The sequence below is a fragment of the Echiichthys vipera genome, assembly GCF_963691815.1.
Source record: "Echiichthys vipera genome assembly, chromosome: 3".
NCBI classification, from domain to species: Eukaryota; Metazoa; Chordata; class Actinopteri; order Perciformes; family Trachinidae; genus Echiichthys; species Echiichthys vipera.
The window spans coordinates 1232035-1252578 of record NC_139828.1 but is presented as its reverse complement, the minus strand read 5'-3'; the positions used below and the strand labels follow the sequence as shown (position 1 = coordinate 1252578).

General features: G+C 48.5%; 1 protein-coding gene across 1 annotated transcript; it reads left to right on the top strand.

Moving 5' to 3' along the window:
* Nucleotides 1-1724: 1724 nt before the first annotated feature.
* Nucleotides 1725-9507, top strand: LOC310966841 (NLR family CARD domain-containing protein 3-like; the record flags this gene model as incomplete). Its single annotated transcript, XM_083940770.1, has 8 exons — nt 1725-1885; nt 3027-3105; nt 3246-3471; nt 3710-5489; nt 5593-5766; nt 7619-7792; nt 8191-8237; nt 8661-9507. The coding sequence occupies 8 exons, from the start codon at nt 1725-1727 to the stop codon at nt 9200-9202; spliced, it is 3183 nt and encodes a 1060-aa protein (XP_083796896.1). The 3' UTR covers nt 9203-9507.
* Between the last annotated feature and the right edge of the window lie 11037 nt (nt 9508-20544).

The following is a 20544-nucleotide window of genomic DNA, read 5'->3' as shown; positions in this document are numbered from 1 at the left end:
CACTCCACCATCATGATTCACACTGAGCTCCTGAACATGTTTGCTTAGAATATGAACGACTCACTTTATTAGTTCACAAAGAGCCAACGACTGATGATCCACTGAGATGAGACGCCATCTTTGATCAGATTACATGTTGATGACCAGGACAACGTTACTCATCCACTGTCTTTGTATCAGGGAGCAGCAGCAGAGACCTGGACCTGCACCTGGACCTGGACCTGGACCTGGTTCTGGACCTGGACCCAGCTGTGTGTCCATGAAGAGTGACCGGTCTAAGGGCTGGTTATATGACTTTAAAGATGAACAACCTGCTGATGGAAGGTGAGAATTGTAAACTGAACTTTATTGTCTGACTCTCTGTTTCTTGTGTTTCTTAAAGTGAATGCAAAACCAACAGTTCTCTGGCTAATCTCACACTCCATTGCTCCAAAGACCCCGAGTTACTTGAACTCCTTCACTTGGGTCAAGGACTCCCTACCCTGTGCAGGCAGTCCTGACCCTGATAGGGACAGCAGCTTCACTCTTGCTGAGCTGAACCGATCCAGAGAGTGCTGAAGGTCACTGACCGATGACACTGTAACCCTACGCCTCGATATCCTGTCCGTGAATATCACAAACAGGATTGGTTACAAAGCCCAGCCCTGTCCCCCACCTGCCCAGGGTGAACCCCACCGTGTGTCACAGCCGTCAAACCTGGAAGAGCTCATGGTTGTGGCACCCAGAGCAGTGCCTTGGGTGCCACAACCATGAGCTCCTTTTTTTGGTGCTGAGTTAAAGTAGATTTGATGACATCCAGGTTTTTTATTGTGAAGACAGTTGATAAGACACTTTGGGGAGAGCTGCATGAATGGAGCGGTGCTGAGATACAGTTGGGTGTCATCGGCATAACAGTGGAATTTGAGTCCATAGTGGAGGATGATGCGACAGAGGGGGAGCATGTAGATGGTGAAGAGGAGTGGACCGAGCATGAAACCCTAGGGAACGCCTTGGTTGACTCGGGCTGGTGGGGAGCTGGAGCCATTTATGGTGACATACTGTTTCATGTGGGTGAGGTATGACTGGAACCAGGAGAGGGCTGTGGTGGTGAGGCCTAGGTGGTCGGATTGGCGGTTGAGGAGTATAGTGAAGGAGACATTGCCAGAGTCAGCAGCGGTGAGGAGGTCATTGCTGCAGAGTTCATTGGTGAACCATGGGGCAGGGCGGGTGACAGAGATGGACCGGGTCTCGAGGGGGATGAAAGACTCAAGGCTGAGGGATAGAGCAGAATTATAGTGGGCTACCAGGCCATCTACCCCGGTATCAGGCAGAACTGAGGGCATGTGAGTTGAGATCAGGTTGGTTGGATAGGCCTGGTGCACCCAGATTTTATGTTCCAGAATGTTATGGTGCGTTTAGACCACTGCATGGGCGCGGAGACCGGAACAGTGAAGAGGATAGCATGGTGCTCAGACACAGCTAGGTCTAGGCACTGTAGGTGGGAGGGAGGTGAGCCTGTGGAACAAACCAAATCCAGTGTTTGCCCTTTGGCGTGGGGGGCACCTTGGGCATGCTGTGTGATGTTAAGGCAGTCCAGCAGTGACAGGAATTACACATGAATGTTGAAGTCTCCAAGCAAGAGTGTGGATGGAGACAAGGAGGAGATGGAGGAGAGCAATTCAGAGAGCTCTTACATGAATGTGGTGGAAGGTTTAGGGGGGGGGGGGGGGGTAAATGAGGACAACATGGAGCGGAGCAGACTCAGCCAGTTTGAACACAACACACTCAAATTAGGTGATATTGTGTACTGGGAGTTCTTTGACCAGGATGTCAGCTCCATGGATAATAGCATACCCACCACCACGGCCCACGGAGCTGGGCTTCTGAATGAACACATAGTCAGGAGGTGTGGCTTGGTGGAGTGCCAGAAAGTTCTGCTGGTTTTGCCATGTCTCAGTCAAACATATGATGTCCATTCCTCTGTCAGTAATGATGTCATGGGTGAGCAGGGCTTCATTGTTAGAGGAGCAAGTATTCAGGAGCATAGAAGTCACAGTGTTGGGGGAAGATGCTGGAGTAGGCAACAAGAAAGGAACAAAGCTATCAACACAGACGAGGGACGATAGACACCAGCTTCCTCTCACATCCGGGCCATGACCGTATCCATTTGTGGATAAAACAGGATGATGTTGAAGAGACCTGTCATCCAAGACACCCCCCCCCAAAAGCCTTCAGCATCTCTGGACGGATCTCGTCAGACATCGAGGCTTTGCAATGGTGGACTTGTTTGACTATCTCAGAGACTTCTGCCGGGGAAATTGATGATAATCCCCATCACCCTCCAGCTCACGCCCAAAGTCCGCTGGGACCGGCTCCAGTCCCCCGTGACCCCGTTAGGAATAAGCAGTTGCAGATGATGGAAGGACCGAGACACTGGACTGTCCAAACAAGTCTTTGTGTTCGTGTTATCAGGATCATGACAAACAGAGAAAACTAATTCATTAATCAGGTCAAAAGTATTGTTTCCATTTCAAACTGCTTTTCATAGTTTGTGTGTGTCAGGATGCAGAAGCAGAGACCTGGACCTGGACCAGGACCTGGACCTGGATCTGGACCTGGACCTGGAGCTGGAGCTGGACCCAGCTGTGTGTCCATGAGGAGTGACCGGTCTAAGGGTGGTCTTATTGGCTTTAAAGATGGACGACCTGCTGATGGAAGGTAATCATTTCACAGTGAAGTTTGTTATTATCTGATTTCTCAGAAGAAGAATCACATCTTTCATACATTCATCATGTTTGTTCTCAAAGAGTCAAATGTTGTTTAAGACTCAACTCAATTACAAAGCACACAACTGTCAGTTTCATGACTTTACAGAAGTACACAGAAGATGTGTGTGTTGCTTCTCTACTTGTGTTGAAACACACACCACTCTGTCCTGCTGCCTCCTGAGACACAGCTGCTGCTCATGTTGTCTTCAAATCAGCATGAATCACCTGTGGACAGATGTGAGTCCGTAAATGTCCCTAAACTTGATGTTTTCTCTGCAGAGTTGAGCAGGAGAGCTCCGAGGTTCCCACTGATCGGTCCGCTCAGCAGCATCACACACACCTGGACTCAGTGTTTACGGTGCGTACATGTGCAAACACACCTTTCACTGTGAACTTCATCAACTCCATATTAAATGATGATGGGGCCGTTCAGGAACAGCCTGATGAATCACATGTTGTGTTGAAGCAGTTTAAATCCACTTCATCGTTCTGTTCCAGCTGCTGGAGGAGAACATCGTCACTTTTGTGAAGAACGAGCTGAAGAGGATCCACAAGCTTCTGAGTCCAGATTACCCAGAATGCTTAGAGAGTCAGAGGGAGGATGAGGAGGTGTTGGACAGTGAGGATGAAGAGCAGAGGAGCAGCAGAGAGGCGTTTCTGAAGATCACACAGTTGTTCCTGAGGAGAATGAAGCAGGAGGAGCTGGCTGACTGTCTGCAGAGCAGTAAGAGGATCTGAATGTCTTTAACATGATGGAAAAGGGAAATGGAGGCAGCATGGGAGAAGTTTACATTTGCAAACTGTGCTGCACACATCTGCATCAGACCAGAGGCTGTTTGTCCTCCACTGATGAGCTGAATGAAACTGTTGGAGGAGGAACTATACAGCCAGTGTTCAATGTTCTGTTGTCTGGTTTTCTGTAGGATCCACTCACTGGTTTCATTTGTTCTTTGTTCGTTCAGGAAGTCATTCTGGAGTTTGTCGACGTGAACTGAAGTCTCACCTGAAGAAGAAGTTCCAGTGTGTGTTTGAGGGGATCGCTAAAGCAGGAAACCCGACTCTTCTGAATCAGATCTACACAGAGATCTTCATCACAGAGGGAGGGAGTGCAGAGGTCAATGATGAACATGAGGTCAGACAGATTGAAGCAGCATCCAGGAAACACGACAGACCAGAAACAACAATCAGATGTGGAGACATCTTTAAAGCCTCACCTGGAAGAGAGGAACCAATCAGAGCAGTGATGACAAAGGGAGTGGCTGGCATTGGGAAAACAGTCCTAACACAGAAGTTCACTCTGGACTGGGCTGAAGGCAAAGCCAACCAGGACGTACACTTCACATTTCCATTCACTTTCAGAGAGCTGAATGTGCTGAAGCAGAGAAAGTTCAGCTTGGTGGAACTTGTTCATCACTTCTTTAGTGAAACCAAAGAAGCAGGAATCTGCAGGTTTGAAGAGTTCCAGGTCGTGTTCATCTTTGACGGTCTGGACGAGTGTCGACTTCCTCTGGACTTCCACAACACTGAGGTCCTGACTGATGTTACAGAGTCCACCTCAGTGGATGTGCTGCTGACAAACCTCATCAGGGGGAAACTGCTTCCCTCTGCTCGCCTCTGGATCACCACACGACCTGCAGCAGCCAATCAGATCCCTCCTGAGTGTGTTGACATGGTGACAGAGGTCAGAGGGTTCACTGACCCACAGAAGGACGAGTACTTCGGGAAGAGATTCAGAGATGAGGAGCAGGCCGGCAGAATCATCTCCCACATCAAGACTTCACGAAGCCTCCACATCATGTGCCACATCCCAGTCTTCTGCTGGATCACTGCTACAGTTCTGGAGGAAGTGACGAGAACCAGAGCGGGAGCAGAGCTGCCCAAGACCCTGACTGAGATGTACATCCACTTCCTGGTGGTTCAGTCCAAACTGAAGAAGGTCAAGTATGATGGAGGAGCTGAGACGGATCCACACTGGAGTCCAGAGAGCAGGAAGATGATCGAGTCTCTGGGGAAACTGGCTTTTGAGCAGCTGCAGAAAGGAAACCTGATCTTCTATGAGTCAGACCTGAGAGAGTGTGGCATCGATATCAGAGCAGCCTCAGTGTACTCGGGAGTGTTCACACAGGTCTTTAAAGAGGAGAGAGCACTGTACCAGGACAAGGTGTTCTGCTTCATCCATCTGAGTGTTCAGGAGTTTCTGGCTGCTCTTCATGTCCATCTGACGTTCACCAACTCTGGAGTCAACCTGCTGTCAGGAGAACAAACAAGAAACAAGCCTGAACCAACACGTCTCTACCAGAGCGCTGTGGACGAGGCCTTACAGAGTCCAAACGGACACCTGGACCTGTTCCTCCGCTTCCTCCTGGGTCTTTCACTAAAGACCAACCAGAAACACCTACGAGGCCTGCTGACACAGACAGGAAGTAGATCACCGACAAAAGAGGAAACAGTCCGGTACATCAAGGAGAAGATCAGTGAGAATCTGTCTGCAGAGAAAAGCATCAATCTGTTCCACTGTCTGAATGAACTGAAGGATCGTTCTCTGGTGAAGAAGATCCAACAGTCCCTGAGTTCAGGACGTCTCTCCACAGATAAACTGTCTCCTGCTCAGTGGTCAGCTCTGGTCTTCATCTTACTGACATCAGGAAAAGATCTGGACGTGTTTGACCTGAAGAAGTACTCTGCTTCAGAGGAGGCTCTTCTGAGGCTGCTGCCAGTGGTCAAAGCCTCCAACAAAGCTCTGTACGTGCTCACATGAATATCAGATTACTGTAGTTTTTATTCATTCAGAACTAACAACAATTGTTTGTCATTACTGTCTCATGTATTGCTGATTCCTCTTCAGACTGAGTGGCTGTAACCTGTCAGAGAGAAGCTGTGCAGCTCTGTCCTCAGTCCTCAGCTCCCAGTCCTCTAGTCTGAGACATCTGGACCTGAGTAACAACGACCTGCAGGACTCAGGAGTGGATCTGGTGTCTGATGGACTGAAGAGTCCACACTGCAGACTGGAGACTCTCAGGTTGGTGCTCTGCTATTTTAAAATGATGACCCTCTGAACTCTGAATTTCTTCATGTATCCCTGATCTAAATCTGAGCGGTCGTGTGTTGTCAGACTTCTTTGCTAGCCACGGATCGTCTTTAACTAACACCATGTTGGAACATGAGGATGCTCAGAAGTGTCCTGTGGGAAATAACCAGGGTTTCCTTCTTTCTTTGTACGTGTTTCTTAGTCTATGATGTAAATCCTTGGTTTCTGTGTGTTGATTACCACAACAGTGGAGCTGTGGATGAGTGCTGGGGGATTGTGGAGAGGAGTCACATGGGGCTTTAGAATGGTGAAGTTTGGTGCTCGTAAAACATTGATAACATCCACTGGGGTCATAAACATTGGGTAGTGTGTGTTCTGTTACTGTGATGTCCTTGTGTCTGTGAGGTGCTTTGATGTGACTGTTTATATGCTGAAGCTATCTGGAGAACGGGAGAGAACAGTTCAGACCCGGTTGTGGGAGCGTCTCTCCTGTATGCATGCAGCTTAGTAAAGACATGATTTGAGAAACTCTGAGGACTCCAGAGAATGTCTTTCACAGTACGTGGTACCAGAGCATCCTAGGCCAAAGGTCCATGATTGATTTTGTGATCGTATCTTCTGATCTGAGGCCGTATGTTTTGGTTCATTCAGAACTAACAACCATTGTTTGTCTGGAGTCTCCCTTAGAGAGAGGGGGAGAAGTTCAGCATCCGTGAGGAACTCGGAGTAGAGCCGCTGTTCCTTTGCGTTGAAAGGAGCCAGTTGAGGTGGTTCAGGATCATCTGGTGTGGATGAACCCTGGGCGCCTCCCTAGGGAGTTGTTCCAGGCATGTCCAGCTGGGAGGAGGCCTCAGGGAAGACCCAGGACCAGGTGGAGAGATTAGATCTCCACACTGGCCTGGGAACGCCTCAGGATCCCCCAGTTAGAGCTGGTTAATGTGGCCCGGGAAAGGGAAGTTTGGGGTCCCCTGCTGGAGCTGCTGCCCCCGAGACCTGATCCCAGATCAGAGGCTGAAGATGAGTGAGTGATGAGTCTGATCAATCATGGGGTGAACTTTCTGTTTCATTATTTTAGGATGAGTGGCTGCAACCTGTCAGAGAGAAGCTGTGCAGCTCTGTCCTCAGTCCTCAGCTCCCAGTCCTCTAGTCTGAGACATCTGGACCTGAGTAACAACGACCTGCAGGACTCAGGAGTGGATCTGGTGTCTGATGGACTGAAGAGTCCACACTGCAGACTGGAGACTCTCAGGTTGGTGCTCTGCTGTTTTAAAATGATGACCCTCTGAACTCTGATTCTCTTTGTTTCCTACTAGAGAGCAGTTTGTGCATTGTCCTGTTTGTCTGTTTGTGTCCCTGCAAGAACCATTCATCCGATCGACTTCACACTTGGCAGCTGTTTTACTGGGGAGCCAAGTGAGAGCAGTGTTAGGTGCAATTTGGACACCTGACATGTTCAATATCAATACACTTCTAATATTCCCAAAGCAACTGCTGTGCAGCAGTGTGGGGTTGGTCTTCTGGGAGTCCACCATGTCAGAGCTGACATCAGCTGTCAGCTGTTGCCTTAGTAACAGTAAACATTCAGTCGTCTGTCTAAATACAGGAAGTGATGTGTCGGATAAATGAATAACACTGAAGAATGAATAAGGCCGAGTTAGTCATGAGTGGATGTTGAATATGGATGCTTCTGTCTGCTTCAACACTCATCAGAGAAGAGAGAAGCACGACAAAGAAGAAATGCAATTTCACCGACTGTGACGCATCAACGAGGTTCTCCACCAGCACTGATGCTATTACACTGGGGTGTGTGTGTGTGTGTGTGTGTGTGTGTGTGTGTGTGTAGTCTCTCAGGCTGTCTGGTCTCAGAGGAAGGCTTTGCTTCTCTGGTCTCAGCTCTGAGCTCCAACCCGTCCCATCTGAGAGAACTGGACCTGAGCTACAATCATCCAGGAGACTCAGGAGAGAAGCTTCTGTCTGCTGGACTCAAGGATCCACACTGGAGACTGGACTCTCTCAGGTATGGACAGACAGACAGACTGGACTCTCTCAGGTGTGGACAGACAGACAGACTGGACTCTCTCAGGTGTGGACAGACAGACAGACTGGACTCTCTCAGGTGTGGACAGACAGACAGACTGGACTCTCTCAGGTGTTGACAGACAGATAGACTGGACTCTCTCAGGTATGGACAGACAGACAGACTGGACTCTCTCAGGTGTGGACAGACAGACAGACTGGACTCTCTCAGGTGTGGACAGACAGACAGACTGGACTCTCTCAGGTGTGGACAGACAGACAGACTGGACTCTCTCAGGTGTGGACAGACAGACTGTTTGTGTCTCTAACTGATGAACTCTGGTTCCTGTTGAAGGACCTGATGAGTGAAGTTGATGGTGTCTTTGTGTCTTCCTGCAGGATGGACCATGGTGGACCACAGTGGTTGAGACCTGGTCTGAGGAAGTGTGAGTGTGTTTTCAGTGTGATTCAGGAGAACTCAGCTGCTCATGTTACACTAGAGTTTGACATGTTCTGGACTGAAGTACAAACATGAACTTCTCCAGAGTTTCAATCAGGATCCAGCTTCTGTTTTTGTGCAGAAAGATTTTAGAACTGAATCCATTTCAAATCCACAAAGACCCCAAAGTGAAGTCAGTGATCCAACAGAACTAATGGGTCCATTTCATTAGCAGTGGAGCCAACAGAGAGCTCTCTTTGCTCCTTCTTCTTTGGACTCTGACATTAGAGAAGAGCTGTGTTGCCTTCAGGTGCTGCTTTAAACTCCGTATTCACAGTTTGACAGATAGAAGTTGTGTTCAGGAAGCCTTCAGTTTTCTACATCACAGATGAAAACCTGCAGCTGTGTTGTGTCTTGTTCTCTCCATCAGATGCCTGTGAACTGGAACTGGACACAAACACAGTACACAGAGAACTCAAACTGTCTGACAACAACAGGAAGGTGACACGTGTGGAGGAGTTTCAGTCATATCCTGATCATCCAGACAGGTTTGACTCCTGGGCTCAGCTGCTGTGTAGAACTGGTCTGACTGGTCGCTGTTACTGGGAGGTCGAGTGGAGAGGAAGAGTTTATACATCAGTGAGTTACAGAGGAATCAGCAGGAGAGGAGACAGTTTTGAGTGTTTGTTTGGAGAGAATGATCAGTCCTGGAGTCTGATCTGCTCTGATTATAATAGTTACTCCGTCTATCACAATAACAGAGAAACCTTCATCACCTCCTCATCCACCGTCTCTCACAGAGCAGCAGTGTATGTGGACTGTCCTGCCGGCTCTCTGTCCTTCTACAGAGTCTCCTCTGACTCACTGATCCACCTCCACACCTTCAACACCACGTTCACTGAACCTCTTTATCCTGGGTTTATGTTCTGCTCACCTGGTTCCTCAGTGTCTGTGTGTCCTCTGCAGGTCTGAGTCTCTCCTGTGCACAGAAACACTGAAGATCAGCTGCTGAAATCAAAGTTCAGTGTGTTCACCATCACACACACACTCTGCACTGTGAAGCAGATCTGTCTCACACTCACACACTGATCTGATTTCACCTCTTTGATCATCAACATTTAACACTTTAGCTAGAAACTCTTCCTGAAACGTGACGAGAGGAATCGATCTTTCTGAGTCATGATGTCGTATATTTCAAATGTGGAAAGCATCTGGAACCATCTCCATGTTTTCTAATGTTTCCAAAAGCTTTTAATAAAATCTATGCTTCTGTTGTATGTTGAGGGTCCACGTGTCTTCATTTCATCACTTTCAACATCAGCAGGTTCCTCCTGAGGTGGATCTGGTCCTCGCCGTCGCAGTGTGAGCGCTCAGAGGGCGAGCAGCTCCTGGTTCATCCATTCTTGGAAACGCCTTTTCTCAGGAATCCCCCCTGGAGTAAGTTTGGTGTCTGTGAGTATAAAATATATATATATATGTTATGGTTTGTGTTGGATCGGGACCCAAATGCACGACTCGACTCTGGTTCAAAGTGCAACAAACAGTCTTCAATGTTCAAAAGGGTGCAAGCATAGGTGCGAGGTGGAGGGGGGGTGCGAGGTCCCAGGATCCTGATGTGGTAGGTGGAGTCACCGAGGAGTGCGTGGATGCAGGTGGCGTGATGTGAGGTCCGCTGTAGGGGAATGTCGATGCAGTGAGAGAGCTCCGGGGAGCAGGTCCACAGGCAGGTCCACAGGCAGGTCCACAGGCAGGTCCACAGGCAGGCAGGTCCACAGGCAGGTCCACAGGCAGGTCCACAGGCAGGTCCACAGGCAGGTCCACAGGCAGGTCCACAGGCAGGCAGGTCCACAGTCAGGTCCACAGGCAGGTAGGGAGGAAGCAACGCTCAGGACTGCACAGCAAGCACAGTAATCTGAAGCAAGGTAGCAAAAACACAAAGAGATTAGCTTCACAAGCTAAGCACAGAGCACAGGGCAAAAATGCAAAGAGGCCAGGATCCAAACAACCACGGAGACTGACGAAACGATCTGGTGATGAGCAGGAGAGAAACCAGTGGCTTTATAGGAGGCTTGGTTGTAGAGTGAGTTCACCTGCTTCACCTGTGGAGAAGAAGCCACGCCCACATGCACACACAGCACAGACGGGGGGAAAGACACAGGAGGAATAATACAGACAGGGACACAACAACACACACAAGGAAAACGCAGGGCTGCCATGATGGAATCATGACGGTACCACCCCCCAAAGATTTTCTCCAGACGGTCTACCTGGTCCTCTGGGATGTGCCTGATAGAAGTCAGTGAGAAGAGAGGGGTCCAAGATGAGCCCCCAGGAATACCAACTCCTCTTCTTGGGGCCGTATCCCTCCCAGTCAGCAAGGTATCAGTATCCCCGCCCCCTGCGACGCACGTCCAGGATGCGACTGACTGTGAAGGCCGGGTGTCCATCGATGAGCCGGGGGGATGGTGGGGCGACGGCAGGAGGGCACAGAGTACTGGTGGAAACAGGTTTTAGCTGGGAGACATGGAAGATGGGATGTACCCTCAATGACGCAGGGAGCTTGAGGCGAATGGCAGAAAGGTTCAAAATGGACTCAATTTCATCAGGACCAATAAATCTGGGAGACAGCTTTTTGGAAGTCACACTGAGGGGAATGTCCTTAGCTGGAGTACGCCGCCGGTCCGCCAACCTCCGATTCTGGTCCTGGGTGCGCAGAAGAGCAGCCTTGGTCTCTCTCCAGATTCTGCGGATCCTTCGGAGGGCTAGCTGGACCGATGGTACGGCGATCTCCTGCTGTTGGGAAGGGAACAGAGGAGGTAAATAACCAACAGAGGCTTCAAAAGGAGTCAAACCCGTAGCTGCAGACGTCAGAGAGTTATGCGAGTATTCCACCCAGGTGAGATGAGTCCTCCAGGAGGCAGGGTTCTGAGCACATATGCAGCACAGCACAGTCTCCAGATCTCGATTGGCTCTCTCCGTTTGGCCATTGGACTGTGGGTGGTATCCCGAAGACAAGCTCACTGTAGCGCCCAATGCCCGGCAAAACTCTTTCCATACTTTAGACGTGAACTGGGGGCCTCTGTCTGACACGATGTCCGATGGAATGCCATGGATCCGGAGCACATTGTTTACCAGTATTTCATCAGTCTCTGTAGCTGAGGGAAGCTTAGGCAGTGCCACAGAATGTACCGCTTTGGAGAAGCGGTCAACAATGGTAGAATAGTGTCATTACCTTGGGACAACAGCAGTCCGGTGACAAAGTCCACAGCGATATGAGACCAAGGACGACCGGGCGCAGGGAGCGGACGGAGGAGACCTGCAGGTGGCCGATGAGTAGCTTTCCCTCTAGCACAGACAGAACATGCCTTGACATACTCACAGGTGTCTGCAGCCATGGTTGGATACCAGAAGTGGCGTTGAAGCAGGGACAAGGTGCGGGAAGTACCAGGATGGCAGGTAAACCGGGATGTTTGGCCTCACAGGAGAACCTGAGGGCGGACAGAAACAGGAACCAACAAGAAACCCCGGGGACCACCACCGGGATCCATAAATGCTGAAAGCTTTGGGTTGGGAGGGGCTGTACTGGTCGACACATCTCTGCAACATTGCATGGAAGTCTGGGACAGTGCCAAGGAATGGCAGACCAGGGTGGTGGTTCCCCTGTTTAAAAAGGGGGACCAGAGGGTGTGTGCCAGTTACAGGGGTATCACACTAAAAAAATACAGATTCTTTCCTGGATGGGATCGGATCCTGGAAAGGGGGCCTCAGAGTTGGCTCATCAAGGCATGTGACCTGGTCCTTCGGGAGATACTGTGGGAGGTGCTGCGGGAGTATGGGTTCACTTCTGAGGGCCGTTCAATCTCTGTACTATCAAAGAGAGAGCTGTGTCCGGATCCTCGGCAGTAAGTCGGATTCGTTCCTGGTGGGGGTCGGCCTCTGCCAGGGGTGCTCTTTGTCACCAATCCTGTTTGTGATTTTCATGGATCTATCGAGGCGTGGTCGTGGTGGGGAGGGGCTGCAGTTCGGTGGGCTGAGGATCTGGTCTCTGCTTTTTGCAGATGACGTGGTCTTGATGGCGTCGTCGGTCACTCACTGGATCGGTTCGCAGCCGAGTGTGAAACGGCCGGGATGAGGATCAGCACCTCTAAATCTGAGGCCGTGGCTCTCAGGAGGAAACCGGTGGATTGTTGAACCGGGTCGGGAATGAGTCCTGACCCCAAGTGATGGAGTTCAAGTACCTCGGGATCTTGTTAACAAATGAGGGGACGATGGAACTTGAGTTTGGTAAGGATGAACCCTGGGCGCCTCACTAGGGAGGTGTTCCAGGCACGTCCAGCTGGGAGGAGGCCTGGGGGAAGACCCAGGACCAGGTGGAGAGATCAGATCTCCACACTGGCCTGGGAACGCCTCATTTAAAGTCTGTTAATGACCACTGAGCCCAGTACAAAGGCCGCTCTTCCAGATGCCGCACCGGTACTCTCCTCTCCGTCTGCAGCAGCTCCGTGGCCTGCTCGTGGACCCCGGATCCTGCCGCCTCCCGTGCTACAGACATCTCCGACTGGATGGTCGCCCACCTCCTGCACACCCTCAAGGACAGAGCGACCCCTTTCTGTCGAACCGACAATAAATCCACGTTGTTCAGGCTTATCACTGCCTCCATTGTCTCCACAGCTCCGAGCAGCCACCCACTTCCGGGTTCCTGTTCCGGCGTCCTCCCGGAGCCCTCCCCGAGGGCCAGGTCGTAAGCCTTGCAGTGCTGTATCCGATTGGTCCCATGTTTTCTCTTTTTTCTTTCATCCACAGGCTGCACCTCCGACCCCCGCACATGCATCCCTCCTTTGGCATCCTTTCTCCTCCCCTTCCTTCTGCTAGGGTTCGCCTGGCATCTTTGGGTCCACCCGCACCCGGAGCTCCGCCCCTGCTTTCTGTAACTCAAGCCACTGGGCAGCTGTTAGGGTACCTGCAGCCCCTGCCAGCTATGGAGCTCCGCCCTTCATTTCCTCATTCTATCCCTATCCTGTCAAATCAGGATTTTACCCGAGCCGTACTCTGACCACTCCTCCTCTATGGGTCAGCAGGAAGGCCATTATTCAGGCTAATTTTAATTAAAGAGCGCTGTATGATGTTCAAACATACACTCTTCCAGGCAGGGCGTACCAGACCACGCTATGGAAATTCTCGTGCGCTGGTCATCACGAGCCTACCGAAGTTACAGCCACAGCCATCACAGCGGCATCAGATCGGCTAATTCTCACCCCATACGTTGATGGTTCCCGGACACTTGTCCAAACTTCAACCCAGTTCATCCATTCAACCCGCGACGGCTGACCACTCCCCTCGTCCCTCCCCTTTTCACCCCTCGTTGCACAACGGCGGATCCCTCCCCTTCGAGTCCTTTACATTCCTCGTCCCTCAAAGACTGACCCCTCTCCTCATCCCTCCCCTTTGACCCCCCCCCCCTTTCCGGCTTAAGACCGACCTTGTCCCTCCCCTTCGACCCCATTTATCCCTCACCCCGCAACGACCGATCCCTCCCCTTCTGCTCCTTTCCATCCCTCATCTCTCCCCTTCGACCCCGTTCATCTCTCACCCCATCATTCAGCATCCCTTGGTTATTCCGAATCATCATGTTTCTGGTTGTCTCTACCTCCATGGATGTCTGTCTTTGTCTCTCTGTCCAACTGTCTGTCGCTTCTCTCTCTCTTTTCTCCTTTTCCTCCTCCCCAACCGGTCAAGACAGACGGCCGTCCTCCATAGAGCCGGGTCTGTTCCAGTTCCTGCCCGTATAGGGGAAGGTTTTCGTTGCCACTGTGTTCCCCTGGTTGTCGCTCATGGGGGAATTGTTGGGTCTGTGTGAACCATATTAAGTCATAGAGTGCCGTCTTTACCTACTCCATAGGTGAAGTGTCCCGAGATGACTTTTGTTCTGAAGTTCACTGTAACTTAAATCAAATTCATGTGAAGACGCCCCCCTCGGGTCCATCTGCCCCCATAACCCCTCCCAGCCCGGGCTCTTCTACTTCACCTTCCTTCACCAACAATATCTGTGACCTCGGTCCGGCAACTTCGGGCTCTGCACTGACGCAGCCCCCTGTCCCTCAGCGTCGGTCGTTACCTCTGTGGTAGACGTCCGCCTCTGAACTTCTCTCTCCTCCCCCTGCGCTTTGGAGCCCTGCCTCGTTGTTGTTGCTGCGGTTCTTTGGGGTCATGAGTGGTAATTCTCTTAAATCCATCCAGACGACCACATTACCGTCGACATCATCAACAAGGCAGCTCAACCCCACATGTCCATCCACAGCCTTAACTCAACCGCTCCGCTCACGTTTCAGGCTAACTCCATCGCCAACCCCCTCTCATTCCTGAATCCAAATGATTGCATATACTAACCCATACAGCTCGCCGGAGCACCCGCCCCTCCTTTTATATTTGTACCCCCGCATAAGCGTGTTAATCCGACCTACGGAACACAGAATCCCATATCGCTCCAAGTTCTCACCCTCTGCAGCCGACCTCCTCATCCCCAGCATCCAGACCCTCCGTGCAGGATGCATCTTCTCCCCCGTCAACCCAACTCTTAAGTTATGTTCGTCTTGGCGAGTTTGGTTTCCTCAGGCGTCCAGCATTTACCACCTACGACCCATCGCTACATGCCAGCCTCAACAGCCTTAAAACATGTCCTGTCATTAATCAGCTGAGCAGGGTCGGTGTTTCACAGATGCCTCTTTGGTGACTCATCAACAGTCACGCTTATCTGATTTCTTCCACCTGCAAAACAACTCTACACAAATGAGCTGTTCACACACACACACACACACCAAGTAAGGTTAGATTATATGTAACGGCAGTTTGAGTAAATATGAGATGACTTTATGCACAATTACTCCAACATTTCCCTCCTGTTTATCACTTATTTGCTCACTTTTAGCCACGTGTTTGATTTTCAGCTGTAAGATCATTTTCATGAGCACAAATACATTTACACTCAGAAGTTTCTTAAAACATGTCAGAGTCATAATCTGTTGGATCAGGACACAGTTTCATCAAATCAAAAGGAGTTTCCGTGTCGTCGTCATCGTTGCTTTCATCATCACTTTGGGGATCGCTGCCAAGCAAAGGATACAGCTGCTCCATGTTGATCTCCATGGGTGAAATAGCTGTAGTAATGAGACGGTTAAGCAAAGCACGCAGACAGGGAACACAACAGCATCCACACAAGGTTAAAATAGCAGCAAAAACTGCTCTGGAGACTAGGACAGAGGACACCAAAGTTCTTCCCTTCCCAAACGCATCCATCCAGGAGTCCCACATAGTGGTCCAGACTCCAGAGTGCTCCTTCATCTTACTGTTGAGCGTACGGAGCCCTGCTACGGCCTTGGTGAGGCTGCCATCAGCAGCAGTGTTGTTAGGGATGAAAGTGCAGCACTGTTCACCGAACATTGCACATACCCCTCCTTTCTCGGCCAATAGCACGTCCAGGGCTATTGGTTTTTGATGCCATGAGGGAAGTTGCAGCTAATCGATCGTGAACTGCTTGTAAACCACTTTGTGTCCCATTTCCTAGCTTTTGCACGTTGTAGTGGATGTAATTGATTCTGTCTACATTCTCTTCAACTGTCCACCACAAGCAAAAAATAGATTCACAACCTGCAGATATCTGGTTGGCTTCTTTATATCCATCTGGCACCCTCGTGAAACTCCTGTAGCATCAATGTGTGTTGGATCTCTTACATGTGTCTCATACTGTGTCAGAACCGCGAACACTGTTGTTTTTCTGTCTCGTGTCTTTTGAAACGTGTGGATTCACCGATGTCTCCTGGCGTTTCTTGTGGTTAGATATTTGTATGATAGAGGCTCAGCTGCGTGATGTTGGCTCACATTGACGTTTCACTTTAACAACAGTGGATCAGATGAACTGTTTAAAGCTTTCCTCTCTTTTAATTCACTGAGTTCAGATAGAAAATGCTGCCAAAGGTGGAATATGGAGGAGTCCAGAAATACACAACAGTTCCACAAATTGATGAAACTCTGACTTCCAACAGTTTCTTCAGGAGGTTCGTCTTCACACATTTTAAGCTGAAACAACCTGATCGGCCATTTTAGAGAATGTGTCCATGATTGTCGTGTCTCTGTTTTGTTTTTAAGCCTTCGTGCTCTAAATATCTGATGACATGGTTGATAATAAACTTCATGTAGCTTGTTTTTTATGTTTCCCAGTAACAGACACATTCAGCCTGCAGGCCCAGCTTGTGACTGAAGGTGTGCTCGGCTCGACCGACACATCACAGACCGAGGTTGATGCCGACACATTCGATGAGCTGGTCAAGTCAGGGGTGAGGAGCTTCAAGGTTGGATATCGCCAGTGTCCAGTAACAGGTGAGGTTCTGTTGTCTTGATTATCTGTTTATCTTTCACAAATGAATGAACTGAAATTGATTCCACTCTAAACTGTTTCTCTAGACCAGGGGTCTGCGACCCACGGCTCCGGGGCCGCATGCGGCTCTTCAGCCCCTTTTCAGCGGCTCCCTGTAGCTTTGGCAAAAAATGATATAAACAATGTGTAAATAAGGTGTTTTTTTGCACCGTGGACGAGGGAAACATTTGATCTTGGAGGTGATATTGAAACAATATTAGGTGAAACTAAAATATGCGTCACGTCCTCGGTCTACGGCCCAGCGCCTTTCCCTGCAGGTGGCTAATGTTGACTTGGTGACCCCGACTGCTGGTGGGGGGGGGGGGGGGCAGATTAAATGTCGTGGACATATTCATTTGCTTTCACATGATGGTGGCGTACCTGTGTGCTTGATATGTGGTGAGAAATTAGCAAACAAGCCCAGTTTTAGGACAGGTAACAGTAACTTTATATAAACCTTTATAAGCTGTGACATCAAATGTGTTTTTCGGCTCCAGACACATTGAATCTGCTGTAAGAGGGGGCAAAATGGCTCTTTTGATAGTAAAGGTTGCAGACCCCTGCTCTAGACGTTGCTTTTGTTTTGGATGAATCAGATTCATCTGTGTGACCAGACCCATCACCAGCTCCAGCATCACTGCCAGACCCTCCAGCATCACCAGCTTCGATGCCAGACTTCACAGCACTATCACCGGCTTCTTCCATTTCATCAGATTCTGCTATTTTCCTCCCAACCACAAAGAACAGGAAGAGGGCCACAACAGACCTGGATCGCTATGAAGCAAGACGGGTAAACCCTGAAACCAACTTCACATGTGTTACTGTAAGTCAGGGACGTCAAAGTCAAACACATCAGAGGCCAAAAAAACAAATCTGCTACAAGCCGAGGGCCGGACGGGTTCAAAGTTTATTAAAACGTATTAAAATGATTTCATTTAACCTGTTGAACCAAGAACAAACACAGTGAACCGTATTTTATATAATAATTAAATAAATAATCCAATATTTTCGTATCTGTCAGTGATTTTCCAACAGGCTCACAGACACAAACACACGTGTCCTGAACATTAAATGAATAAAGCAACATTTTCTCATGACTTTAGTTATTTAAGGAAAACATTTTCAACAGCAAAAAAGAAAATGTCCTTCAAAATAAAACGTGTTCCTTAATATCAAGATAAAGACGCAGCTGTGTGAACATGAGCTTCAAACCTCCTGTTCTCATCGTCCACCTTCCCTTTAGACGTTATTGGGGGGGGGGGGGGGGGGCTGAACGTTGACATCTGCCCTGAATGCTGATGAATAATGAACTTGTGGCGCTGCAGTGAGTTCACGGGCTCCCGTTGCATTGTGGGTAATGTAGTTTTGGTGCAGGCGGCTGTGGCGTGCGGCCGGTTCTGATACTCATCAAACATCATCCCGGGGGCCGAGATCATTCACTCGCGGGCCGGATCTGGGCCCCGGGCCTCGACTTTGACACCCATGCTGTAAATCATCACATGAGCGCTGGATAAGAGGCAGCACTCGCACTATTTCTATTGGGCTAATGTAATGTGTGAGACGGATCTAAATTTAACCAAATGTAGTCCGTTTATTTGCAGCATGAAGCTAATGGTTAGAAAGTAATGTTGTCTTTGCAGAAGGTTGAAGCTGCTTTGAGCTCTGGGCCAAAGCGTGCAGACGTCTTTGAAGAGTAACACCAAACCAGAACGCTGTCAGATGCAACACGCAGGCAGATGGTCGACGTTCTTTCAGAAATGATGGGAAAATACGGGTAAGACATTCTTTTTTTATTGTTTTCACACATAAAGAAATACAATCACATGTATTGAACAAACATGTCAACCCCACCCCCTCCCATCCCAATTGTTCCAATTTTTGGTTGGGGAACTAAATCGTTATAGTCCATTATATAAGAGTAAACAACAACAAAAAACAAGAAACATTACTGTATAATTGAATATTGCAGAGGGCCACTGTTCACACGTCTCCAGGCTCTTCCATCACATGTGGCAAATCCGTTGGTGATATATAAGAAATAAAAGGATCCCAGATGTGATGGAAATGATGCTCTTGTTGTTTTAGTGTGAAGGTGATTTTCTCTAAGGGCAGTGTGGTACTTCCCACTCAACCACCGAGATGTCTTCCTGTAGATCCTCTCTCCATGCCCCCAGCCTTTCCATAGACGTTTCTGTACATCCCTCCACCAGACATTTATACATTTTGGAAATTAGACCCTTCCCTAAACAATTCGTATTCATTAGTTTCTCTATAACAGACATTACAGGGATATCTAATGTTTGATTTTGTTGTGTTCTAATGAAATTTTTTAACTGTAGATATTTGAAAAAATGATTACGGGGTATATGAAATTTATCAACTATTTCTTCAAATGACATCAGCACCTTTTGCTCATTGTACAGATCTCCTATTTTCCCCAGCCCCTTCATAACCCAAGATTTAAATCCCCCGTCTGCTTTTCCTGGTGGAAAGGAGTCATTCCTCCATATTGGGCTGAAGACAGAGAGAGAGGACGTTTCTCTCCACACTACAATCATGTTTTTCACAATAGGATTTTTTGTAGTCTTTTTAAGGATTTTAGTGCTTGCTGAATACAGGTATGTAGCGAGGGGCAGACTTAGTTTGAGTTCCTCCATTTCTTTCCAGAGAGGAGCATCTTTTTCTGTGAAGTAGAATAGCAATGTTCTCAGTTGTGCTGCCCAGTAATACCAGATTGGGTTGGGACATTTCAGTCCCCCTCTGTCAAAAGGTAAGTACAGTAGTGATAGTCGTGTTCGGGGACGTCTATTATTCCACAAAAATCTGATAAACAATCTTTTTAGTTGAGTGAACAGGTTACTTGGAGGAGGAAGTGGAAGGTTTTGAAACAGATACAACAGTTTAGGCAGTATATTCATTTTAAGGACATTTATTTTACCTATTAGTGATATTGGTATATGTGTCCACCTATCCAGTGATTTTGACATTTCTTGCATTAGTGGTTCATAATTACATGCTGTAATATGTTTAAGTTGTGGGACAATTTGGATACCCAAGTATGTGAAGCAGTCGACAATTTTAAATTGAGTGGCTATTTTAGGAGGTTTTTACTTTCTAGTTGGTTTAGAAACATAATTGATGATTTTGATTTGTTTAATTTATATCCTGAGATTTTTCCAAATATATTGATGAGTTCTAATAATTCAGGGATGGATGTTTCCATCTTTTTCAGAAAAAGTATTATGTCATCCGCAAATAGAGCTAGACGGTGCTCCTGTTGCCCGACTAATATGCCTGTTATGTTTTGGTGCATTCGTATCGCTATTGCCAGTGGTGCTATAGACATTATAAACAGCAAAGGAGATAAGGGATCTCCTTGCCTACATCCTCTTTGTATTTTAAAAGATCTGGATATATTACGATGAGTTATGATTTCAGCATATGGTTCTGTATAAAGTAGTTTTATCCACTTATTCAAATTTTCTCCAAAACCAAAACGTGTAAGGATCTCAAATAAATATGACCATTCCACTCTGTCAAACGCTTTTTCTGCGTCTAATGACAGTAATGCTGTATCTGCTGCCCCCTTTTCTTCAATCAATATATTTAGTATTCTCCTAACATTACAAAAGCCTTGCCTATTTTTTACAAAGCCATTTTGATCTTTGTCAATAATATTTGGAATAATTTTCTCAAGTCTCCTGGCTATTATCTTACTCAAAATTTTTAAATCCACATTCAGGGCGCGCTCACACTGTCCTCCCGGACCGAGACCCGGACTTTAGGGTACTTGTCCCCCCTCCCTCTCCCCCCCGCGCCCCAGCCCCGTTTGTACTCACACTACCTGGGCCTCGGAGAATACTTCTTGCTGTCCACACGCCATCAAGCCGTAACACATCACACG